General features: G+C 33.0%; 2 protein-coding genes across 7 annotated transcripts in view; one reads left to right on the forward strand and one right to left on the reverse strand.

Moving 5' to 3' along the window:
• Positions 1-4,489, forward strand: part of LOC116429162 (organic cation transporter protein) — a 38,587-nt gene extending 34,098 nt beyond the window's left edge. For 3 of the 4 annotated variants that reach the window (XM_031981766.2, XM_031981765.2, XM_076365381.1), the window contains 5 exons: positions 813-1,123; positions 1,700-2,012; positions 2,363-2,544; positions 3,147-3,283; positions 3,432-4,488. In XM_031981766.2, the coding sequence (XP_031837626.1) occupies positions 813-1,123; positions 1,700-2,012; positions 2,363-2,544; positions 3,147-3,283; positions 3,432-3,489 (1,001 nt within the window). In that variant the 3' untranslated portion in view covers positions 3,490-4,488. Of the gene's footprint in view, positions 1-812; positions 1,124-1,699; positions 2,013-2,362; positions 2,545-3,146; positions 3,284-3,431 lie in introns of all 4 variants that reach the window. The other variant, XM_031981770.2, reaches the window with a different exon arrangement.
• Positions 4,490-5,016: 527 nt separating this feature from the next.
• On the reverse strand, positions 5,017-23,738 carry LOC116429160 (uncharacterized). Of its 3 annotated transcripts, XM_031981763.2 has the most exons (12): positions 23,666-23,738; positions 16,748-16,873; positions 14,435-14,527; positions 13,867-13,929; positions 11,924-12,247; positions 10,495-10,647; positions 9,821-9,985; positions 9,268-9,389; positions 9,092-9,172; positions 7,506-8,556; positions 6,881-6,969; positions 5,017-6,064 (listed from the first exon to the last, which is right to left on the reverse strand). In XM_031981763.2, the coding sequence occupies exons 1-12, from the start codon at positions 23,694-23,696 to the stop codon at positions 6,041-6,043; spliced, it is 2,322 nt and encodes a 773-aa protein (XP_031837623.2). In that variant the 5' UTR covers positions 23,697-23,738; the 3' UTR covers positions 5,017-6,040. The 3 variants fall into 3 exon arrangements, with proteins under 3 accessions (XP_031837623.2, XP_031837624.2, XP_076221495.1); XM_031981764.2 differs by lacking the exon at positions 13,867-13,929; XM_076365380.1 differs by lacking the exon at positions 9,092-9,172.
• Between the last annotated feature and the right edge of the window lie 66 nt (positions 23,739-23,804).

Below are 23,804 nucleotides of genomic sequence, written 5' to 3' on the forward strand. Positions count from 1 at the left end.
AATAATCTAAAGTAGTAAAGGTTTCGTTTAAAATTGTATCATTGTATTAGAATATTGAATTTTGTAATGGACTGAGTACATGAACCATTACGAATTTTAACGTGTAGCCTGTTATGTGTATTTTGCAGTATATACAGTATTGGAAAATGATAAATCACTTTTTCAGTGATTTTATTTATATTTAAATAATACAGTGTACTAATATGAGTATTAAATGTAGTGATCAATTTACAGAAAATTGGAAATTATACTAAAAATAAAAGTGACATAATGGGAATATTAAAGTAATAGACAAAGATAAAAATGACAAAAGAATCAAGATAATACTTGAATATTTTAAAAAATCCATAAAATAAGTGAATTTTCATATAATTTACAATTTAAAGAATTGCAAACTGTAATATTTATATTCGAAAATAGTATTATATTTTATATGCAATCCTTTCCGAATTTTTGACTTAATATTTCAAGCTAAGGGGTTAAATGAAAACCTATTTTAAAGTATTAAAAACCAAAATATGGATTTTCAGTTCCCATAGCAAAATAATACCTTATCCTTGTGTTTAAATGAATATTAACGTAAGATAGTACTTCGATTTACCGAGTTCTAATGTTGCGCAACCTCAATAGCTGAAAGTCTTGGTTATTCGCAAATTGAATAATTTGAATTCTCATTGTAGCTTAAGATATGTACAATAGAATTTTACAAACACTCTTTAAAGAATTTCTTTTTCAACTCGTCACTCGTTTCGACCAGTTCCATCGGGTGACCGAGATTTTACTGTGAATGTAACATTGCTAATTGCCCCTAGGTATGGAGATCGTTGGCACGCAATGGAGAGCGGCCATCACCGTGCTTTATCAAATTCCATTTAGTTTAGGCCACATGTCACTGGCTGGTCTTGCATTTTTCTTCCGCCATTGGCAACATCTGCAAATTGCGATCACGTTACCATCTATAATTCTGTTAAGCTACTGGTGGATCGTACCTGAATCTCCAAGGTGGTTGTTGGCGTTCGGCAAACAACGGGCGGCTTGTAAAGTTCTACAAAAGGCCGCTAATATTAATAAAATTCAAAACAAGGACATTCCAGAGTTGGTCAAACGACATTGCCTACATCAGGTATGATCTTATTGTTCAGAAAATTAACGAAACCTGGGAATGTAGATTTAATACGTCGTTAATAGCAGAATAGGTAATAGAAAGTTTAAATAGATTATGAAATATAAGATGAATTTATTCATTTAGGTGCACGTAATACGCAATAGTAATTAACGTTGATTTAATATGTTGTTGTACACTTAATGGAGAATAGAACATTGAAACTTACATAAAAAATAATAGTAACATTTGAATAATAATTGATATATGAATTTAGAATTCTAACGATACGAGAAAATCGATTTGACATTTATAACCAGTCTGAGGATCTTTATAAATATTCAAATTTTTAAATAAACGATCATAGAAATAAAATTATGCTATAAAATGTTCTTTTTTAAATACATAAGACTCTTTTGTGATTTTCTGTATTTATTCATATCGTGTGCATTCTATGCAATTTCGAACTTTCAAATTCCTTAAAAACGCATAAAAGTCTACGATTTATTTATAACAGTAAGAGAAATGAAACGACAAGTTTTCGTGATAAATCCATAATTATCCGCATCTTGTTTATTCGTGAATAATAAATTTCAGAATTCCAAGCGGTCAGAATTGGACAACAAAGCAACTTTCGTGGACCTCTTCCGCACCCCGAACATGAGGGTAAAGTCGTTGTCGATCTTCTTCAATTGGATCGTCTGCGGAATGGGACTGTTCGGGATGTCTCAATACATAGGACAAGTCGGTGGCAACATTTTCGTTAATTTCACCGTATCCGGTGCGATTCAGATACCCGGAAATTTCGTTGCTTGGTGGGCAATGAACAGATTGGGAAGGAGGATCACATTGATCGCTAGCAACACGATTACTGGCGTTGCCGCTCTTTTGCTCATCGTCATCTCGAATGGTAAATTGCTCTTGCAATTCATGTATTTCGACGTAATTCAACGAAAATTAGCCAATATTTTACCGTGCACTTCTCTGTGATTAACCCTTGACTCGAAACTGAATTTCCTTACAGTTTTCAAACAAAAGTATTCAATGCAACATTTGGCAATTTGAATGATTTCTTCTTTCCCCTGATTTGCCGAATATCATATCATGATAATTTACGAAAATTACTGATAACATGTACAGAAGCTTCATGAACACATAGTTGATAGCAAATAAAAATCGTTTAACATTGTACAATTCCTATTGAACTATTGTGTTGTTACATTTACCAGGTTCACTTAGTATTCTTTGATTTGTTTGCAGATATCGCGTGGCTCCGATTGATTCTAGTCTGCCTCGGCATCGTTGGAATGTCGGTCTCCTTCACTACAGTTTACCTGTTTTCCGGTGAACTGTTCCCCACAGTAGTTAGAAATATTGGCGTGGGCACCAGCAGCATGTGCGCGAGAATAGGTTCTATCACGGCGCCATTTGTGGTCTCTTTGGTAAGCCGGTTCACAATCGAATTAAATAACGTCATTTTTACGAACTGTACAGTATTACTAATACATGGATATTATAATCGATTATATTGAATTACATTCCATTGAGTTCTTTACTATGTCAACATCTGGACTGCGAGTTGCTACGTGAATCCGTTGTTTTGAAAAGCAACTTACGAGCGTACAGATTAAATAAGAATTTAATGAAAATAGAATTGAAGGATGTATCTACAAGATTAAATTATTATTAAATGATCGCAATATTAGTCCGAGAAGGAAGTTTTCTGCGAAAACTATTTTAAAGAATACGAAGAATTGTATTTTCTTTCTCTGCTAATGCTAAAATGATATCTTTACGACAATGTATGTATTTATTGACAATGTATTTATAACAGAAAATAGAATTAACGTAAATCTCTTTTTTATAGACAGTTGTGTATAAGATCGAATGTTCTACGAAATAATAACTAATAATAAGAGAAAATTAAGTCGAGATAATGTTTACTCGAATTATTTTATTCGGAAGTAGATACTTATTTCGAGAATTTTTAATTCTCTCGAAAGCTATTTAGATGATTCGTACTAATTTTTACATTCTATTCCAGGATCATATTCAAACATGGCTTCCGCCGCTCTTCTTCGGAGTTCTCCCACTCGTCGGTGCCGCCCTCTGTCTTCTTCTACCAGAGACCGTTGGGTGCACGCTTCCGGAAACACTTCACGACGGCGAAGAATTTGGAAAGTGCGTAAATTTTCTGTAACTCGTCTGACATTTAACATCTATTCTAAAATATTTCATTAAATAATGAGCTCTAATGTCTTTCACATTTTCACGAATTTTCCATGGAAAATTCTAAACGTATTTAATCGAATCTTCCCGTTTCTTTCAGGAAACCTCACAAAATGAAGAAAAAGCAGAAGGACATTGAAGCGGAAGCGGCGCTTTAAACGACGACTGCCAGAAACGCCGGGCAAAGAAGTGTTCGCTAAAAATTCATTAGCGAAGTGCGATGGAAAAATTATAGAGATCGAGAACATTGATTTTCATAGAGTGATTAGGTGTACATATAAGTAATACTGAGATCATTCCGCGTTCTTATTTATTATATTACATCCACGATTTCAATGGTATCCGAAGAATACTGTTTTTTCTTCATGCATTCGAAAATATCAGTTTCACACTCCAACAGATTCTTTTGTCCTTCACGTTCAACGAACTTACACAACGTACTGGTACATAAAAATGGAGCATTCTTTTAATTCATGCATCGAGTGCCAAACGAACGTCCATAAAAATCTCAAGAAATCGAAACAATTTATTCGATGAAACGATAAACTACGAACATGAGATTTATCAGAACAATATCTCTATTGACTTTTTTTTGCATCTAATAGATCCTAAGAAGATTTTGTTCACTCGGTATATTACAACGAAAATGAACTATTAAGTTTGGACGAATAATTGTATTACCTACGTACGACTGGCATGCCAGTCGAAACGTTGAAGTGAATTCAGTCGGAATTCACTGGACAAATATTTTTGATATCGGTGTTTACAAAAAAAAGAAAAAAAATGGAGAGTGTTATCTACTGCCAAATAACAGTTGTAAAAGAAGTGCCTTGTATCATTTATATGCGAATGTACAAATAGATCTTTTATTTTATAAGTAAAAAATTTCATTTCTGGACATCCATTCCCAATTTCTGTTACATTCTAATTGAATAGTTGTGTCTTATTTTTTAAGTAAAATATCGAGGAAAACAATGGAAGAAACAAATAGGTAGATTTCAGCAAAATTATAAAGTGTCAATAAATATATAAAATTGAAAAAATTAAAGTATCCGTCACAGTACGTACCAATATATTATTTAACTTCTCTCTTTTGCTGTATTTTATTAGTTTTGTCAAATTAAATAAATAATTAAATCACTAAGCTATTAGTGAATAATTTACGACTATTATTAACAATGATTTCTGTATCCTTCAGTTCCTTCTTTTAATAAAATGCTTAATGGTATTAAGATTGCAGAATATTTTCAGTATATATTATTTCTGTGAAAAATTTGTAGAATATTTCACATGCGTTTAAGAAAGATTATTATTTATTTTAGCAAATTGCCAGTTTTGTATGTTTTATGTCACGAGATGTTACATTAAATACCTCTGTTTATAATGGGTATTGACTGTTTTTCAGTGTATATTACTTAACTATCCATTAAAGAAACTCAAAACAAACTATTCGTGTTATTCGGCAATTTGCTGTGGGTTTTGCTCTTGAGTTACGTCGCGGAAAGTTTCTTTACAATGGTAATAAGCCTTAATAAGTTGTATTACCTTTACGCAAGGAAAACGATTGGAAGACAGCAAAAAATTGTACATTATTTAATGAAATTCATTTACAAAATCTAAGAAATAGGAGTTTTGATATTTGCTTAAAATATATTTAAAACAAACAATATCAGTTCCAAGCCAGTTCATTAACTTTTATTCAAAAGTTTTAGTGAATTTGTAACAGATTAATATTAGAGTTACTTATAGTTAATACCTTAAACCTACTTCTACAACTATAAAAATGATAGTTTTGTAAAAATTATAGAATTTTGAAATGAGCCTTGAAAAATATGCTATGATGAATTTAAGTGACTTTCGTAATTAATTCTTTCTTTAAAGATTTCGGACTTCTCGGACAAGCTTAATTTTTTCAAATAATCATTACGCTGTATATGCTTTATGGATATTATGAAAACAATGAGTATATTAGGTTCCTTTGTGTCTACTTTTATTTGTACATGCCCATTATACAAAAGAATGTTCGTAAACGAAACACGCGTTATGTGAAAGCCGCTTAAAATAGTATATCCATTAGAGTTAATATCAAGTTTAAACATGTCAGAGTTAAGCTTCGTTTCGTTTATTTATGCATCGAATTCAGTCGTTTGCGTCGAACCACTTTTCCTTTGATATACTGTAAGCTGTATTTACAAACACTTTCTCACAGACCGCTTACAAGGAAGTTTAATCAGATATTAGAAATGCAAAAAGTCGGCACGTGATAAAGAAAAAATTATTTATAATTATTTTCAAAACTCCTTGTCATGAAATTCGATGCCATTTTTCTGAACGACGTTGTATTTTCACATTAACTTCATCTCTTAGAAAGGCAAGTCTTGTAACGTCAAATTATTGTTATATTCTTGAATTAATTCAATACCTAACAAACTTCCCTTAATAGACACAATAAATCGGAACAATTTGTCATCACGTGTACATTATTGGAGAGCGAATTAACTTGTAAAAAAGAGAGAGAGAGAAATGAATAAAGATACAAGCTCGATACAGTGACATACGAGCACTGTAACTCCATGAATAATGAAAAGAAAAGTTGTTTTCGTGAATATGCAAGTGTAATTTCTTTTCAATACATTGGTCCCGATTGAACGTCCATCATGCACGTATCGTAAAAAATGTGATGAAGATGCATCTTCGGAGAATTCTCGATCACAGGAGGTTACATGTCTTAGACTGAAATCAAAGCGAAAGATATTTGTTGACAAATTGAATGCTTTAGATAAGTAATCATTGATAGAAACTATTATTCAAAAAATAAAATTACATAGTCCTCCTTCAGCTAGAAAATTATTTCGAAATGGTAAAACTAATTTTAGTTGCAAGAATTTCATTAAACATTATAGAAATTCATGAATATAGTTATTAAAACGTTTTTATTAAACGTGGATAAATATTTAATCGATTCGTAATATTCAATATAGTTTTCAAATTCCCTGGAAAATTAGAAATAATTAATAGACTTAAATCTAAAGTGTTGCAGTGACAATTACAATATAGATATATGCTTTTAAAAGCTCTTTACATTGCATTTGAATCCATTTCTTATATTTATAATATTTTAGATTAACATCAAACTTTATTATTACTGTTAGGAATTTATGTTATTATTAAGTTTAAGAAGAACACAGCTTCAACAACTACCATAATTGAATAATAGGGGTTTAGTGTGCAAGGATTGAGAAGGTTCCGAAAATAACTTTGAAATCGGTTCTCGGTTCCGGTTCTTCGTAACCGATATTATATCTGATCTATATCGGTTTTATAACTGTTACTTTTCGGATTCGCATTTCCTTCAGAACAGAAAAATGACGGTTATAGAACCGACGCAGAGCCGATATTACATCGGTTTTAAAGAGCCATAACCGAAATCGACGTACCGAATAACAGTTATGACTTTATTTCGGTTCCCCATAACTGTCTCAAGAATCGCAAGCGATATCATAACTGTTGCGTGTATCTACTAGGGAAAAAATAAGAATTTTATATTACCTTAGACTTATGACTTGCATTACTGGCTATCTTAGTACCATTCTCTATTGCTTGCTGTCTTTTAACCTTAAATATCTTGGCCATTTTACCTGTTAAATGAAAACAATAATGACTTATCATATCTAACGCATTAGTAACGATTAGCAAAATACATAGGGGTGTCCAAGTTTTTCTAGGAGATCGTCTGATAATGAATTCTACAATACACATGAAAACAATAAAAACGTTCATATAAAGATATATCCTGTTAAACCTTGTTTCTGAGTTCCAGCGAACTTCTGTTTGCCTTCACAAGAGATGTCGCAATTATTTTCTTGCGTCTGAATATGCATATTTTTACAGAAAATAGGTAAAAACGTGAAACCCGGATAGAAACTTGTCTCATTACTAGAAAATTACAAAACTGTATTTATTTTACATATTTTTTTATAGAAACACATTGCATATATTTTTCTAACAATTTCTTTTCGTAAAATTCATGCTCGCAGACTTTCGAATATGATCCGTTTAAATTTGTTTATTAAGTGATCACTGATCGCCTACAATTACCATATTTTCAAACAATTTGAAAGATAAGTGAAATGTCACGAGGTCGGATAATTGAACGCCTTAGTACAGGCCTTACCAGTTCTGGGTGCCGGAGACTGCACAACGTCCGCGTCATCCTGTGCATTATCATTAAGTTTCTCCTCTTCGATAATTTTATCTTTGTCATTCTGCTTGTCGATTTCTATCGTCTCCTCGGTATTCAGTCTCGACCTCGGCGACCTGGTCCCCTCGCTTTTCGTCGAAGACTTCGTCGAGCGTGCTTCGCGTTTCTGTACAGATTCATCGGCCGTTTCCATTTCTTTATTTAGATTTTTCTCCATTATTCCATTTACATCATTGGGCTCCTCCTCTTTCCCCATCGACGATGTTCTCTCCGTTGAGTCATTGCTACTTCCAGACTTTAACCTCGGCGGTTTCGGCGGTGGCGTAGAACCGGAAGTCATCTTCTCCGGGCTCTTCTCTTGCTTAACTTTATCCTCCGAATCCATGTCTGTGTTTGGCTCCGATTTACGATCTTCGTTCTCGTTCTCTTTATTTTCAGCCGCGTCGTTCTCTTCGCTCGCTTGTCTCGTATCTTCGGAATGATTTTCTTCTATCGTCTCGTTCGTTACATTGTTATTCTCCTCGTCCATCTGTTCACTGTTCATATTTTCAGACTGTTTCGCCTCTTGCGCATTGTTTTCGTTATTCATTTGCGTTTCCGTGGTATTATTATTACTTTCGGATTCTTTGTTATCGTTCTCCGGCTTAGATTCTTCCGAAATGGGAATTTCCTGTGCTTCCTTCATTATAGCTTTCGGCGACGCTTTGGCCGATCCAGTTTCCGATTTCGCTCGCTTCGGGGAAGCTTCTGTGGATTTAACGGGGCTCTCGGTTTTCTTGATGTTGTTCATCGAATCACTATCACAGTTCGTAGCGGTGTCTTGATTATTCTCCACTTCTGTTTGAACACTTTCAGCCATTGATTCCGTTGTTGCCGGATGCGCTGGTTCTTCTGTCATATTTGTTTCGTTGTTCGGCGTCTCGTTTGCGTTCTCATTCTGTGTCTTCTCTTCGTGAACGTCGGTATATGGCCTGTTTATTGGGACTTTCAATGGAGGCAAAGTTGTTCTTTTCTGCATGAATTCCTATAATTAATTAGAAGCGCATATTTTCTGTCATAATAATTCATCCTCTGGCTCAAATAATGACAACGAACTTGTGTGAAAAGGCTACGATGAATTAATTAAAATTTCTGCTCCGAACAGTACATGCATTCGGTTGCCTATTTTGAAGTAGTTGAAAATTATTGATAACAATTGACACATTTGCGACAGCCAACGTGAATTCACGTGTTTTCAAAGAAAATAACTTTCAACATATTTTATTTTTCTGCTCTTCTCCATCTGCGACTTCTTTAACGGAAAATTCTTCATTTCAAACAGATCGCGACAAGACTAGTATTTCGAAACAAATTTTCTAATTTTTGTCCCCGTTTTAACGTCAGAAATTTGCTACGATCAGCTTAAGACTTTCTTCAATTTCACTGGCAATGAGTATCGAAAATGGGAAAAATTTGCCGGTCGCGAGTGTGTTAAGGAAAACGTGTGATTCTCAATTGTGTTGCCTTGAATTACGTTAATGCATTGGATTTTCTAAATTAAAATCATGAATTTTCATTACCGTTTCATTTTCCGCGTGAGACTGGTTAATGGGTCCCCTTCTGCGGCCAACCAAAATTGTGTGGCAACCACCGCATGCAACCTTGAATTCCGAAAGTATGAATCATGCTTTGCGCTACGTTCTAGTTAATATACGCTGAATGTTCAGTCAATTAATGTTCTGAAACTTGTAATTACTTTTGTGACAAAGAGTTCCTTGTATTTTGGTGCGAATGTTAATTCGTGAACGTTATTCTCGTTTTCCTCCAGACCTAACTTTCCGTGTCTCCCGTCGCCACATGTGAACAGCTTTCCAGATTCTGTTATGAAAAATGAAAAAAAAATATATACCAAATTCTTATTTACATATTTTGTTTGATAAAAATGTTTCCTCTTACATATAACGATAAATAAAGAATGTACCACGTTTACATTGTTTAATTAACCCACTTGTATCAATTTTAGTAGCGTTGATGTATTTCTTGTGAAATCCTTGCGATTCGTTCTTTCTGATGTAAGTTTTATTATATTCTATATATTATTTTATATCATTCTTTTCTATTTTTTATTACAGAATGCTGAAGTATGACGTTCTTTTTATTTGTTCTAAGTTTTCTACTTAAATAAAACTTAAGAAAAAGTTAGTGGCAAGGGTCTTCTTTTTCATACGTCCTTATAGTGCAAATGGGTTAATATGTAAAGTTTATTCCCATCGATTTTTAAAAGAATTTTTCGAGAAAATTTCAATTACCAGTGACAATAGCGGTGTGACTTTCTCCGCATCCGATCTGAGCAACAGTTTCGTTTTGTAGCGCACCACGTGGAAGAAGTTTCGCTGTGTAAAGTTCTGTGGTATTGGTCCCAAGACCCAATTGACCACAGGAATTACTTCCGGTACAATATAAATTTCCATTATCTACAAGTTACGAAATACATTATTTATATATTAAAAGTATCGTTTCACGCTACTAGTTATATATTGTTCATTGTTTTCTGCAATTCCATTTCTCCAGCCAAACTTAACACATTGCTTGCGGGCCATTTTGTTCATTTCAACTCGTACAAGTTACATTCAATTCATTTATTTATTATTCAACATATTTTCGAGAGTTTCCATTACCAATAGAAATACTTCCAATCATACGCAAAAGGAATCAACTATTTATTTTTATCAAAAATGTTAACAAAGTTACACATTTATTTAATACTACTCAGCGGTACATGGGAATGGTACTTTTACGTTTCCCGCGTACAATGTGTTAATTCATCGCGGTACTATCTTGAATTTAGATTGTTTAACCTTCGTTCAGATTATCTAACCTTCCGAAAAGCGAAAGCCGGCAGTATTTTCCCACCAATCACTGATTACAGGAATTTCCAGTTAAATTACACGAATAAACGTCAGGAGTACTTTACGCTTCTCACCAGCTAAGATGATAGTATGATGTCCTCCGCACGCGACGTGCACGGCAGGACTAGGTAACTGCATCTGTTTCGGTACAATCTGCGTTGAGAATTTTGCTTCTACGCCTAATTTTCCGCTTTCCGACTCGCCGCAAACGTAAACGAGACCGCTTTCTGTGAACACAATTCAATACTTGGGAATTCTAACACGGCGAGACGACATTTTTTCGTCGGCGTTAAAATAAAGCTCGACCTAGTTCTCTTATCTCAACTCCTTGGTCAAAGGTTAACGATCGTGATAAACAGTTAATTAATGTACAAGAAGAAAGTTCAAATGTAATTAAATTATTCTTAATCAAGCTTCTTTTTAAGCTTCATTTTAATTTTGAATTGCACTCCGTTCTCGATAAAGAGAATTGATTTATATCGAATCATGTAATATTTAGAGTTTGTCTAGGATTCGGTAGAAACTATTGCAGTAGCGTTAAATGAGGTTTCTTTGTACAGGGTGTTTCAAAAATATATGTCGCAATCACTATAACCTGATTCTACATCTTTCATTTGATGAAAAAAGATAAAATTCATTCTGATCTTGGAAAAATAGGTTAAAATTTTTTATCGCTGTACCCTGTTCTATCCATTGCGAAAGTAAATAGTACGAAACGAACCATAGATCGGGAATGAATAGTTTGCTTGTAAATTGCTATTGAAGTTCGAATGGGAGAGTAAAGGACAGCGAGATTCAGTGTCCTTTTCTGTCATGGGATAGGTCACCGAACTCGACTTCGTAGGTCCTCGCCATGAGTTAAATTGTGACACATTTTGTCATTTCGGATTATAGCAGAAGGCAATCATTGCACTCACCGTACCACCTGGTCGATATTTGTGTAACAGAAAAGGATACCGAATATCGTGGTACCTTATTCTCCCACGGGAAATTTAACAGCAATTTGCTATCAAACTATTCATTTCCGACCTATGGTTCCTTCGAGACTATTTATCTCCGCAACGAGTAGAACACGATGCAGCAATAAAAAAATGTTGATCCTTTTTTCAACATTAAGATAAATTTTGCGAATGCTCTTTCGCATCCTTTTTCATCGCATGAAAGGTGTAGAGTCAGATTGTGGAGGTCGTGACATATACTTTTGAAACATCTTGTACATCTATTTGAATCGATTAATAATAAATAAACTAAGACTAATTGAAAGTAATTTAACACCAAAACTACGAGACGAGTCAGAATGACCCACTCTTGGCGTCTTCTTTATGCAGTTATTAAAAAGACAACGAATGTCTGAGAAGTTACCAAAGAAATTAATTCAGCGCCACGTAAACTGAAATGTAAATTAATTATAGTCAGATGCACTCTTGGAGTTTCTATAGAGAGATTTCAAGAACTCAATTTAACTGCTCGGTAGTTTTAGCGTTAATGTAAACAGGACATCACCTGTCAGAAACGAAGAATGGTAGTATCCTGCGCTGATCTGCTTTACTGGCTCGGGTATCTGCACTTTCGTTGGTTTGTTCACCAATCCGGAAACATCGGGTAGTCCCAGTTGCCCTTCGAGATTGCTACCCCACGCGAAAACGCCGCCATCGCTTGTGAGGGCGAGAGAATGGTGAGAACCGGCTGCAATCTGAACTATCTCCGGTCCAGCCAATCCTGTGTCGTACACTAACACCGGAGAACTCGCCGAGTCTCCTATCGCAGAGGTGCCTCGACCTAGTTGTCCTTCCTGATCACTGCCACAGGCGAAAATCTTCTGCGCGCCTGAAATGCCAACATTTTTTACTCGGGTATCGCAATCTATGGGACCTCGAAACGTCTCGAGTCACTGTTATCGGAACCAAATCAGAGATCTTGAAGTTCCTGGAACTTTCTACTTCGTAACGCCACGAGCGACTACGCTGGTTTTCTTTTAACCCTTACGTTCTACAATCGCTGTCTCAGACTGCTGACAAGTTATAAATTAACGCGTAAATTACTCATAATTTCAATGACTGAACGTTATAGAGTAATTGATAGGTTCCAACGTTGTCTGTCGTGTATAATAATGCACGTCTATACAAATTTTTAACGGTCTGACAGATTAACCGTGGCACTTAAGGGTTAATATCTAGCTGACTTTGTTTAAAGAAGACGTATTCCATCTTGAATATATATTAAATTAAAAAAATACAGTTCAGAACATTGTTAGGAAAGCTTGTATTTCTGTCGGAAGTTTGATCAGTTGTAAGATTAAGACAAAAACTACCGAGCAAGCAAAGTGACTTGTTACTAACTTTTTATAGAAATTGGAACAATACGTTTCTTGTACCTGCAAAGTACCTACCTAAATACTTGCAAAATAAATGTTCTGCATTGGGTCAATTTGACCCGTCCAATAATTTTAGTGTTAATTGTAATCTTACATTAGTCCTGATTAATATTGTCCCTGATTAATACAACTACTACTTGTCAAATTCGTTCCAGAAAGTGGTTTCCAAATGATTATTCGTAGAACTGTAATTCGACTTGAGCAAGAATTGAGTAATTTTCGCGCAGAAACTCGTAAACAAACTTTTGAGAATTAATGCTAGTTGTTCACTGTTCGAAATCTATAATATTTCAATCAACATGGAATCTACTATCGAAGAAATTGAAATATCTTCACCTTCGCTCTCGAGTTAATCCTATGTTAATTATTACCGTCGTAAAGCGAATTCGAACTTTGCTGAGAGTTCTAAAATTGAAAGGGCATTAAAGTAATTAGCAATGGAAAATGAGGGTGTCACGAACACTGGTGTAATGTAGGGCGTCAGAAACGATGGATAGGAATCTTTCGAGTGACAAATGTGGCCGCGACATGCTTTGTTGCTTAAAATGTAACAGATGATTTTTCCTTCCTAAAAAAAAACTACTTAATCTAATGAGAAATCTCGAAGAGTGTAAGACTTTAAGAACGTGTAACGTATGTTGCTAATCAAGATGAATACATGAAAAAATAAATGTATTTTTTGGTTTTATCATTTGAAGCACAGTTTGTTTCATTTCAACTGAATATTTCGAAATAATTAGAGACATCGGTAGTGGTACAGTGTCAAGAGATTTTATATTTCATTTTTGTTCATACACGAGGAAGTATGATTTCTATGTGCAAGATTATTATGGTTCACATAAAAAGATATTAAACAGCCTGTTAAACACAGTTATCTGTTTCACGAAGGAAGAAACTAGGAAATGAGAATCAGCCCGGGGAAAAGAAAACTATTTTTAAATTGAAAGTTGAATGACTGGCGTGATAGCAGCCTGTGCAACATGCAATGTCATGCATGTAATTACACAAAATTATTCTGTGTACAAGGATGTCGATGTTTGAAGTAACATACGTTGACTTAAGAATGTCTTACCTGTACAAATCAGCGTGTGTGCCCTCCCGCAGGCCACGTGTGTAACTTTTTCTGGCTTTAAAACTAAAAATGATGAAAACCACTTAATGCATTTCGTATTAAATCAAGTGCATTTTATTTTTCATACAAATTACATTTTCCTTCTTATCGTATTCTTTTAATTCAAAAATATTCAACGTTATCCGCGGCGTTCGATCGAAGTTAAAAATCTTCGAAACGGTATATTTGAATCTAATCTGTAAAGTTCACGTGCTTCGAATTTATTACTCTCGGTTAAATACACAGTGCCGAAAATATTACTGATTTCAATAATACATAAAAGTTTTCAGTGAAACGTAGACCGAGGCGAATCGGATCAGTTCAGATCAGCGACAAACTGACAATTGAAACTTAGAACCAACATTTTTTCATAAACTTCTTATTAATACACATTCAAAGACAATTCTCTAAAAACTTAAAAATCTTCATTTCATAAGCAAGAAAATTGAACAATGAGAAATATCCGATTCGCCCTGGAAACCTACCAAGGCCTACGATATAATATATTTTTAATAACAGAGACACGTACTTTTCACGCATGATGGTTTGCTAATGTGATTCTTATGACCAAGTCCGAGCTGACCCCAGTCGTTGCTTCCGAAAACAAAAAGCCTGCCAGTTTCTGTAATTTGAAATTAATGTTTAAGAGTGATGACGACGACAATAATATTAAGAAAAGAGGCTTAAGATGAAAAACATTTAAACAGAATGTTCCTGATAATTCATTCTGATATCCTATCTAATGCGGCAGGACCACGGGTAATATATAATAATAAATAATTTTATCGTTCGGAGAAAGAAACTGCACGTGTTCAGGTACTCCCACGATTAAATGGAACTGTTGATAATAATAGTGTATCCGCTCTGGTCGTATAGATATGTTACGTGCACGAGCATTGCGTGGTCATATCGATTTACTGGACAGTGGCTATCCCTCTGAAAGCACAGGTCGATTGTGACTTCTTCGCGAGGCATGTTACAGAAGCTGGAGGCCGTACGAGTTTCGATCCCTCCCGTTTCGTTAGAAATGAACGTATTGGAAGTTGTACTTGCGAAATATTTATGGTAAAATGTGGTTAACACTTCAGAATAGTTGACCGAAATGTACTTTGAATAAAAAACAATTGTTGCGTGGGAAAACGTAGTGGTGTAAGTTAAAACTTGTTAAAAGTGTAGTGACCTTACTTAATTTTCATGGAAAATGGTCCTTTAGAATCGAATCAGACGCTGAACGCCACGCGGTTGGTAAAAAGCGTATCTTTCGAATTTCCAGTAAGGCAGGTGACTTTTTCTTATATACTTATATACTTTAACCAGTATTTTTTCAGAGACATGCATCATATTATTATTCTTCTATTATTATTCTGAGCATCCTAGTTGAAATCATGGATTTCTGTTTCCTCTTTCAATAATATTAAATATGTACATATAAAGGAATTATATGTTTAGTCATTGCTCGCAGCAAAAATCGACAAGATAGAGAATGAATTAACAAATAAGAAAAGAAACATTAATTTCCTCGAGACGTTGATTGATGCTATTGTCTTGTTTTAGAATGTAAGTCTTCCATTCTATATGATTGATTAAATCTTGAATTAAATCTTGAATTAGAATTAAGAATACAAGGCCCGTGCCTCTAAATAAGAAATTAAAAAAATAAATATGGTTCGGAAGTTAATCATCGAAGCTTTCTATTTGGTCATACAACAATTTAACAGTCATTGTTCCTTCTAAAAGTAAATCAACAAATGAACTGCGATTTTTACAGTTTTATTATCAACATCCAGCGTTCACAATACCTCCAGTGTTTATAAATCGTGATACCATCACGACACAAGTAAACTGTGGCGGAAGTTGACTGGCATGTTAAAAGTTGAAGTGAAAGCGTAAACACTGTGATCGGATAAGAATAAGCCAGAAAAATCGCGAGAATTATTTTTAGTCGTTGATCATGGTTAGAAAGATCAATTGGGTCTCTCTGAAACGGAAATTTCGTCTAAATTAAAGAGAGCTTCAAAATGGCGACGGTGTAACTTTTATATCACTGAAGGATCGTGGTCATTCATGGGTTCGCCTATTGATTTCCATTAAAATCAAGACCGGTTGTGCCTAAATCAATAAAGCGACGCGTAGACCATCCGTGTATAATACTCACTTAACAGAGAATGTATTCTAGAAAGGGTTATACAGTCATGTGCAATTATACTTCACAGAAAAACACTGTGTCGTGTTGCTCTGTTTTAGTTCACAGGTTATTTCTGACCTGGGAATAGGATAAAATTAAAAAAACATAAACCGTACATTCTAATGTTTCCATGATTTACGTTTAAAAGTTGTTTACATTGTACATCTAGGTAAGAATAAAATAATAAAATAAACTCAGATTTATTAGTATATATAATAGTATTTCTACTTAGTTTCTAACAATTGAATAGTGAGACTGACAGTTTCACTTGTGATAGGCGTGTTACACGTATTTGGAAATCGCTCACAGAAATCGTAAATTCTTCAATACTGTATGCATATAATCCTGATTATTATTAGAGTTGATAGAAAGATATTTTAATTGGTATTTTCATATTTTGTAGGATAATTGTAACTATTTTAATTGCTTGTAAACGAAGAAGAATCTGTCTGAATTTTCTATATCTTGGAAACACTTATGTTTTTTAAAAAATTAAAAAGTTTACTTTGTAGTTATTATACGTTGAATAAAAATAGGTGATTTTACGTGTTTTTGAATTACTTTGAGATAAATCATATAAAAGTGACATGTAATTAGTTACGGTTACAAATTAAATACGATATTGAGAAAATTTAATAAAAATTTCTTTTAACTTACGACAAATGACGGCAGAGTGTTCATCGCCGCATGTGATGGAAACTACTGGATCTTTTCGTATGAAGAAATGTGATGCAACGTTATCTGCGAATCGGCTGCGACCTATTGTAAATACTGCACCCGTTTCTATAAAATTAGATAAACGACGTCACTAATAATTATATTTCAACTATACAATTAGTTCTTTGTATTTCTTCTAATATCAAAGTTTCCGAAACTACTGTACTAAAATAGGCGAATACTAAGAATTTTACGAACTAGAACACGACAGTCTATTTTTATAAGAAATTTTATAAAAAAAATCGGAATATAAAACAGTAATTACAAAAACGATAAAAAGTTCCATTTTAATAAATGTTGAGGAACAATAAATTACATGTTTGATATTTCTGCTACATTATAAAATTCATCCATTTTCAAATAAAAACGATGGTTTAATTCCATTCGGAATAATACGACGCGTACCATTTTATACGCTCGAGTTACCATTACCAAAAATTTAAGTCGCGTGCATCTACTAACTTAGAGTGCGCGATACCCGTTAAAGAAAGCGCAGACGCGCTAAATCTCCAATGATTTATTCAAGGAGGTTAACGCGATAACGCGATATCGCCGGACGAATCGCTTTATTCTTTCTCGTCTGGCACGAAATGACGGTCGCGCGCAAATCTTTTGTTCCGACAATAAACCAAGACAAATTTTATCGAACGTTCAAATCGTTCTTGTCACTTATACCATCGTCTACGATCACTTGTTGTAAACAAAAATTCAGAGAAACTACATTCTACATTCATTTGAAATTCAAATATACGTCGGTATTGTAATCAGATCATAGATAAACGAAGCATTGCTGTAATAACTTGAATCTAAAGGTGCCCTGAGCGAGTCATATCTAAAAAATGAACTATTACGTGCACGGGATCAACGAAATCTAGACTTTAATGTTCCTTTGAGAAATGCGACTCGCTTCCAACGAAATTGTTCCAAAGATTTTGCAAATAAAAATTTACAACTTCGATTCACAACGGTCATACGTATTTTATTGTAAATGCTAAATACAAAGATCAACGTAGCAGAAAATTACGTAATTTACAATTTTGCTTTTTCAATGTAATTTATTCAGTTTAATGTTCTGCAACTTTGTTTTATAATTGTTTTATAATAAATACTATTTAATGAAATATACGAATATTTTCGTCGAATGTTAATTAAGAATACCGCTCAGTTTCCACTTTCTTAGATCAGTTAGATTTTGAACATAATTTTTATAACGGTTTCGCAATAGAAATTTCATTTAATCCGAAATCTTTTCCCCTAGTCAATTTCTACAAATTGCGACAGTTTTAAACTAGACAAACTCAAATCACTATCTTCTGTTTTTCTTGTTGATAAATGTGTTACTTTACTTTTGAATAAATTTTTGTTATATAAAGAAAAAAAAAGTTATATTGAAATGACTTACTCTTCAACTTAAACGTATCGGTGTCTGAACTGCTATCATAAAGTTTGATCTACAACTTTTTTACTAGAACTTATCCATTAATTATATGTAGGTATTACCGAGCGTATCGATAAGTACAAGCATCTATTAAGTTGAATATTTGTTTACTGCTTTCAACGGCACGACAGATGCAATTAGGAGGCAATGAGAAAGTTGACATGAACAGTAACATTTATATATCTTATCTTTGTATTAACATTTTTATAAGTTTAACATTTTCATGTTCAAAGTCAGATAGTATCGACAAACATGATTTTCTTATAATGGAATGTTTGTAATGTACAAACCTTTTCCTTCAATTTATAATCTACATCTAATTTGTAGGTATTTGTAGCTTTCAGAGTTAGATAAAATCTGGTTAAACGGTTTTACTACACATAAAAATAAATTATACGTAGTACTAACAAGTAACGAAAGAAAAGCAAATTGGGTGTTATTACGTGCAGAAGTATGATTCAATTCAAAGAACTGTTTGAAACCTTGATTTTTATGAATACATCATTTCTGATAATAATCGATTCTTATAATACTAAGAAAATTTTGAGAAACGAGCACAAGTCATTTGTATTGAGTATACAATTTTTGTAAGTGTACCTTATTCTAGTATGTGCATTTACATTCATATTTACAAATAATTTTTTCAATAATTTTCATTCAAGCAATGTATTCCTATAAAATTGGTTGTTTCGAGAATGAGTATTTTTTTAACCAATTACCTGCGTCTTAACTGAGTATACACGTTATCATAGAGCTTGAAACGATACTAATCCTTTCAACGATGAATTATTTATTTTTTCAGATAAACGTGTAATTCTTGTTTGTTTTTCTTTGGTATTTCATTAAAATATTCCTTAGGAGCATTCATCCTGCGTTTGAGTATACACTTCATTTTTTGATTTAATTGCGCGCAAAACGAGAGATTTTTTAAATTAAATTCCACAGTTAACAGGTTATCCAATTAGCCGTGTTCAAACAAGTACACTCGTTGAAACAAAAACCTTGCAATTCCATCAAAAACAGCTACATAATTAAAGATATCTACGAAACAAGTCCTGGTAATTATAGTTTCTCATTTCTAAAGGTCAATGATGCAGCAGCAGGTGTAAATCCTGCGCGGAACTTACGTTTATGTTCTACTTATCAAAAGTTCAAACGTCGTCCCTTTGCATAATTCATCGCGCATCCATCTTTCGAGTACAACGTGTTCTTCGGTTGCGTTGACTTTAATTGCCAATTACGTTATCAGCCGAAGTTTCGAGATCTACTTCTAAGAATATTCACGCGTATCAAACGAATTTTTAGGAGGAAAACGGTGATTGCATAGTTCTCCGTCATCGACCAAAAGTAGAACACGTTATCAAAAACAAAAGTTCTTTGCGAATTATATAATTAATACTTTCATAGAAGTAAATGAAGGAAAGAAAAAAAAGAAAATAAAGTTACGGAAAATTTAATATAATCTAAGTTTCAATTTAAATGGTTTCAATTTAAATGGAGTGTCGGCGCTTAACATGGAATATGGATCACCGCGATATTTCGGAAAATATATAACGTGATGTGTCAGTTACCATAAGAAACAATTCATTAGCAATAGAATACAATTATATTAATAGTTGGACAAATTAAAAATTTAAATGCCAAGTGTTATTATGTTCGGTAATGTGTAAAATTTTCAGAGAGACGATTTAAATAGCTAAATTTCTTAATAAAGATAGGCCAAAAATTTTTACACATTACCGAACATAATAATGCTTTGTTTGGGCAAGTATTCAAAATCCGGTGTGTCATATTAGGTGCTGTTATTTTAAAGTAGAAGTACATTTTAAAATAAGTAGAAGTTTTCGTCCTTTCATTCATGTATGATAAATTCATTTTAAAATTTTCACCTGATTACGGACACTCGTATTAATCATTTATTGATTAACAGTTATTTATTTTACAATTAATATGTTTATACGCAAGAAAGCGGATAAATGCGACTATTTAAAGACGTTAAGGAATAATGTAAAAAGGTTCGACAGAAAGTGGAATTTTTAAGGAATTTTAAATTCAAAGTCAAGAGTGATTCGAAATTTACATATTTCTCATGTAAATACAAATAATGAATTATAACAAATACACAACTTTAATGTGTGTATTTTTTACAATTAGTTGGTTTCTTTTTTTTTTAATTAGTTTCATTTCAATTTTTGTATCTACGAATATATAGCGTACATTTATATTGTAAAACATGGTAGAAAATGATCAAAATTATTAGTTCATATCTCGTAATGTGGAATGTGTCTTTATTTCGAGACGCGACATGCGAGATGGTAAATTCGCTGTGCCGATATCATCGATGCGCCCATTTTGTACCCGCTGGAACTGCGTCGGGTCGTTAACCCGGGTACACATCGTTTACTAGCCATGAAAACAGATTAAAATGTATACGACTAACGGCTAGATCGATTCAAATATTTAATTCACCGGTACGTAAATAAACAATGCAATATTTCCATTGTTCCTGCGCTTATAATTCCAATACTGACCATTCAGTAATACTATTTTATTCATGATAGTTCATCGTTACTCTAAATATTATTTATAATCGAGTAGAAACGCTTCTTTGTAGAATATCTGTTTACAAAGTAATGTAAATTAACATTATTGTTTTACATTCACTACAAATAGCCTACTGAATTTAAGTTCTTATTCTATAACTTAAGAATTCACGATTAATATCGTTAATAATATTTTCGTAGGTATCTTGCTTTCTTGAGAAATAATTAATTTGACTAAGTATATTTACTTTAAAATTAAACGTTTCAGGTGTCCATTAAAAGTTTAATCAGCGCAGTTATAAGATGACGATAAAGGATGCTTTAAATAATACGAAAGTTGCTTCTCATAAAATTGCACTGCGAATAAATAACAAACATATCCAAACGGTGAGTTCTTTAATAATTGGCAAGTACAGAATTTATGCTTCCGCCGACCCCGTTTTCCCTGGAAGCAATAATTCGTTCAATTACTTTCACACCAATGGGCACAATTTACGGCGTAATCGCGCCGAAGTACGACTTTCTGCGGATGTGAACTGCAACCCACATATTCGTAAAAATAGATGCCGCGGGTATGATAATAGATAAATCTATTTCTTCTGACGTGTGACCAACATTCGCCCATAACGTCTGTATTACGGTTACTTCATACAGTACATAATCATAGAGTTTATGAGACTCTTAATTATTAATTTACGGATAGCACAGATATTGCGTGCAACACGATCAACCTACGAGCACTAAATAATTTGGCAGATGCGTGTAATCTCAATCACCAATGAATAGGTCTGCAAAGATTAATTAATTAACTTTATGATGTTACTTCAAAAGTAATTTTCTTATTTAATGATGTATTCAATAAATTATACTTTTATCGTAAACAAATGTTTTATTATTCTAATATTAACATTTATTATGTAGCAATATTTTCATTTATTAGACGTCATATAAAATGTTGTGAACTTCAACGACGTATTAGTAAATTATTACATATATTTTGTGTATATATGCGTGTACAAAAATATTTTTCATTTAAAGAGAAGATTATTAATAATATTTTTCGCGTTTTTATAATATACAACTAACATAATATTAAAGTTAAATGGAATCGAATGCAGGGAAACAGTAAAAACTCAGTAATACAATTGACTGAATATGAAAGGTTAAACATCTGTAAAAATTTCTATCGAGTATTATGTTTCGTTTGAAATAATATTCGTTGTGTTTAACAATTAATATTCTCCAACTACGTACACATGGAGCTTTTATAAACTCTTTAAATTTTTCGAAACTTGTGCTCAGTCTTGAGAATTAATTTAAATTAATATGTGTATACTTTAGTAGGTTTTAATGTTTATGTGAAAAGAAAATTTTTTATATACATTCAAATTGGATCTACTCCGATTTTCTTTTACCTTCTTTCTAAAGTTAATAAAGTCTACTGTAATAAAAATGTAATTCGATATTATGTAGTAATTTCCTCAAATCCGAGTCTACGGAACAATGCTGCGTAATTAAATGTACTTTATTGATTAAGTAAGTATTTTGTAATTTAAATATATATATATATATATATATATATATATATATATATATATAATTTAAATATAAAATATTTAATTTTCTAGCAATATATATATTATTTAAATGTAAAATATTATCGATTTTTTAGTATGTATGAAGAAAATCAATTGTACTTATGTGCTAATTGCATCAATTGTACTAATCATTGTAATTATGAAATGTTGAATATATTTGGCGTCAACTTCGGTAAGCCAGTGGTGTTAGGTTTTTAGATTTTCATCTGTATTGTACGTATAAGTCAATGAAACATATTTCAAGTTCAAATAATTCAGCCGATCGTGATATAAACAAAAGTAGATCAAAGGAAAAATTAATTGTACCAAACAGGAAATCGTAAACACTGCCGCAATACGTCGAAATACTCCACTAAAATAATGAAAGAACCTAATCTTAATGTTTTATATCTTACTGTACATCGAGTCCTTAAGAATGGTCTTAATATTTTAAACAAAAACTGCTGTCTATGTCAACATTTTGAAGACACCATAAAATTTTTGAATTTTAATGTACACGACGAAAGATGTCTCGAAATTGGTAAAGCGTAAGTCAATTGAACCAGTGATATGTTATTTGGACTTTAAGTAACTTAAGTATTCCTTACTAATTTTCAGATAATAATTCTGAATGAAAGAAGTGGCTTTAATGAGCTTGAAGATTTATGCATATATTGGTCAGTTGCTCGTAAATATTCGTGTAATTCTTGAAAAAGAAATTTCAGAATTTTAAATTAACTAAATATCATAATTTCCATAGAATAACTGCTTATTGCAAGAACACAAAACGGATGAATGAATCTTTCACCAAATTATCGTTTCAAATGAAAATCGAAGTACTTTTAGTACCCAAAGATATCGTTATTAAAAACGCGATAATTGCAGTATGTAATAAAATATGAGAAGAAAATTTTCAAAAATTTATTTCTCAATTTAAAGAGCAAGAATAAATTTCAAATTAATGGCAATAAAGTACCTTTCGATAGCGTAGCTGTCATAAAGATCGTAAGGTAAGTGATCTAATAAAGCCATCAATACGGAGAACAATTTTTTCCCTTATAAACATGTCTGTATACACACTAATCTCTAATTCTGTAAATTTGTAAACAGAAGCAGCCTATAGATCACTCTAACGCCGGCTCGCCGGCGTCGCGTCGTGTAAAAACAATAGTGTCCGATCGAGTAAAGTAAAGAAAAAAAGTGTGACCGATGTTAAAGCAGGGTGTCGATTGTGCGGAAAGTTGCAATGAGTGCGTTGAGTCGCGTGCAAGTACAGAGTGCGTTTTCGTAAAAGGTTTACCGGGTATCGTCTCTAGTTCCGACAAGCCCATGCTTACACCTTGCGCTGCGAAACTTGCAGCCGACTAACTACCGGTCAGGCATGGCTATCCTGGTGGCAACTTAAACTCAACGTTGCCAGGCAACTGGAAATCAATTTC

Source organism: Nomia melanderi, chromosome 3, assembly GCF_051020985.1.
Source record: "Nomia melanderi isolate GNS246 chromosome 3, iyNomMela1, whole genome shotgun sequence".
NCBI classification, from domain to species: Eukaryota; Metazoa; Arthropoda; class Insecta; order Hymenoptera; family Halictidae; genus Nomia; species Nomia melanderi.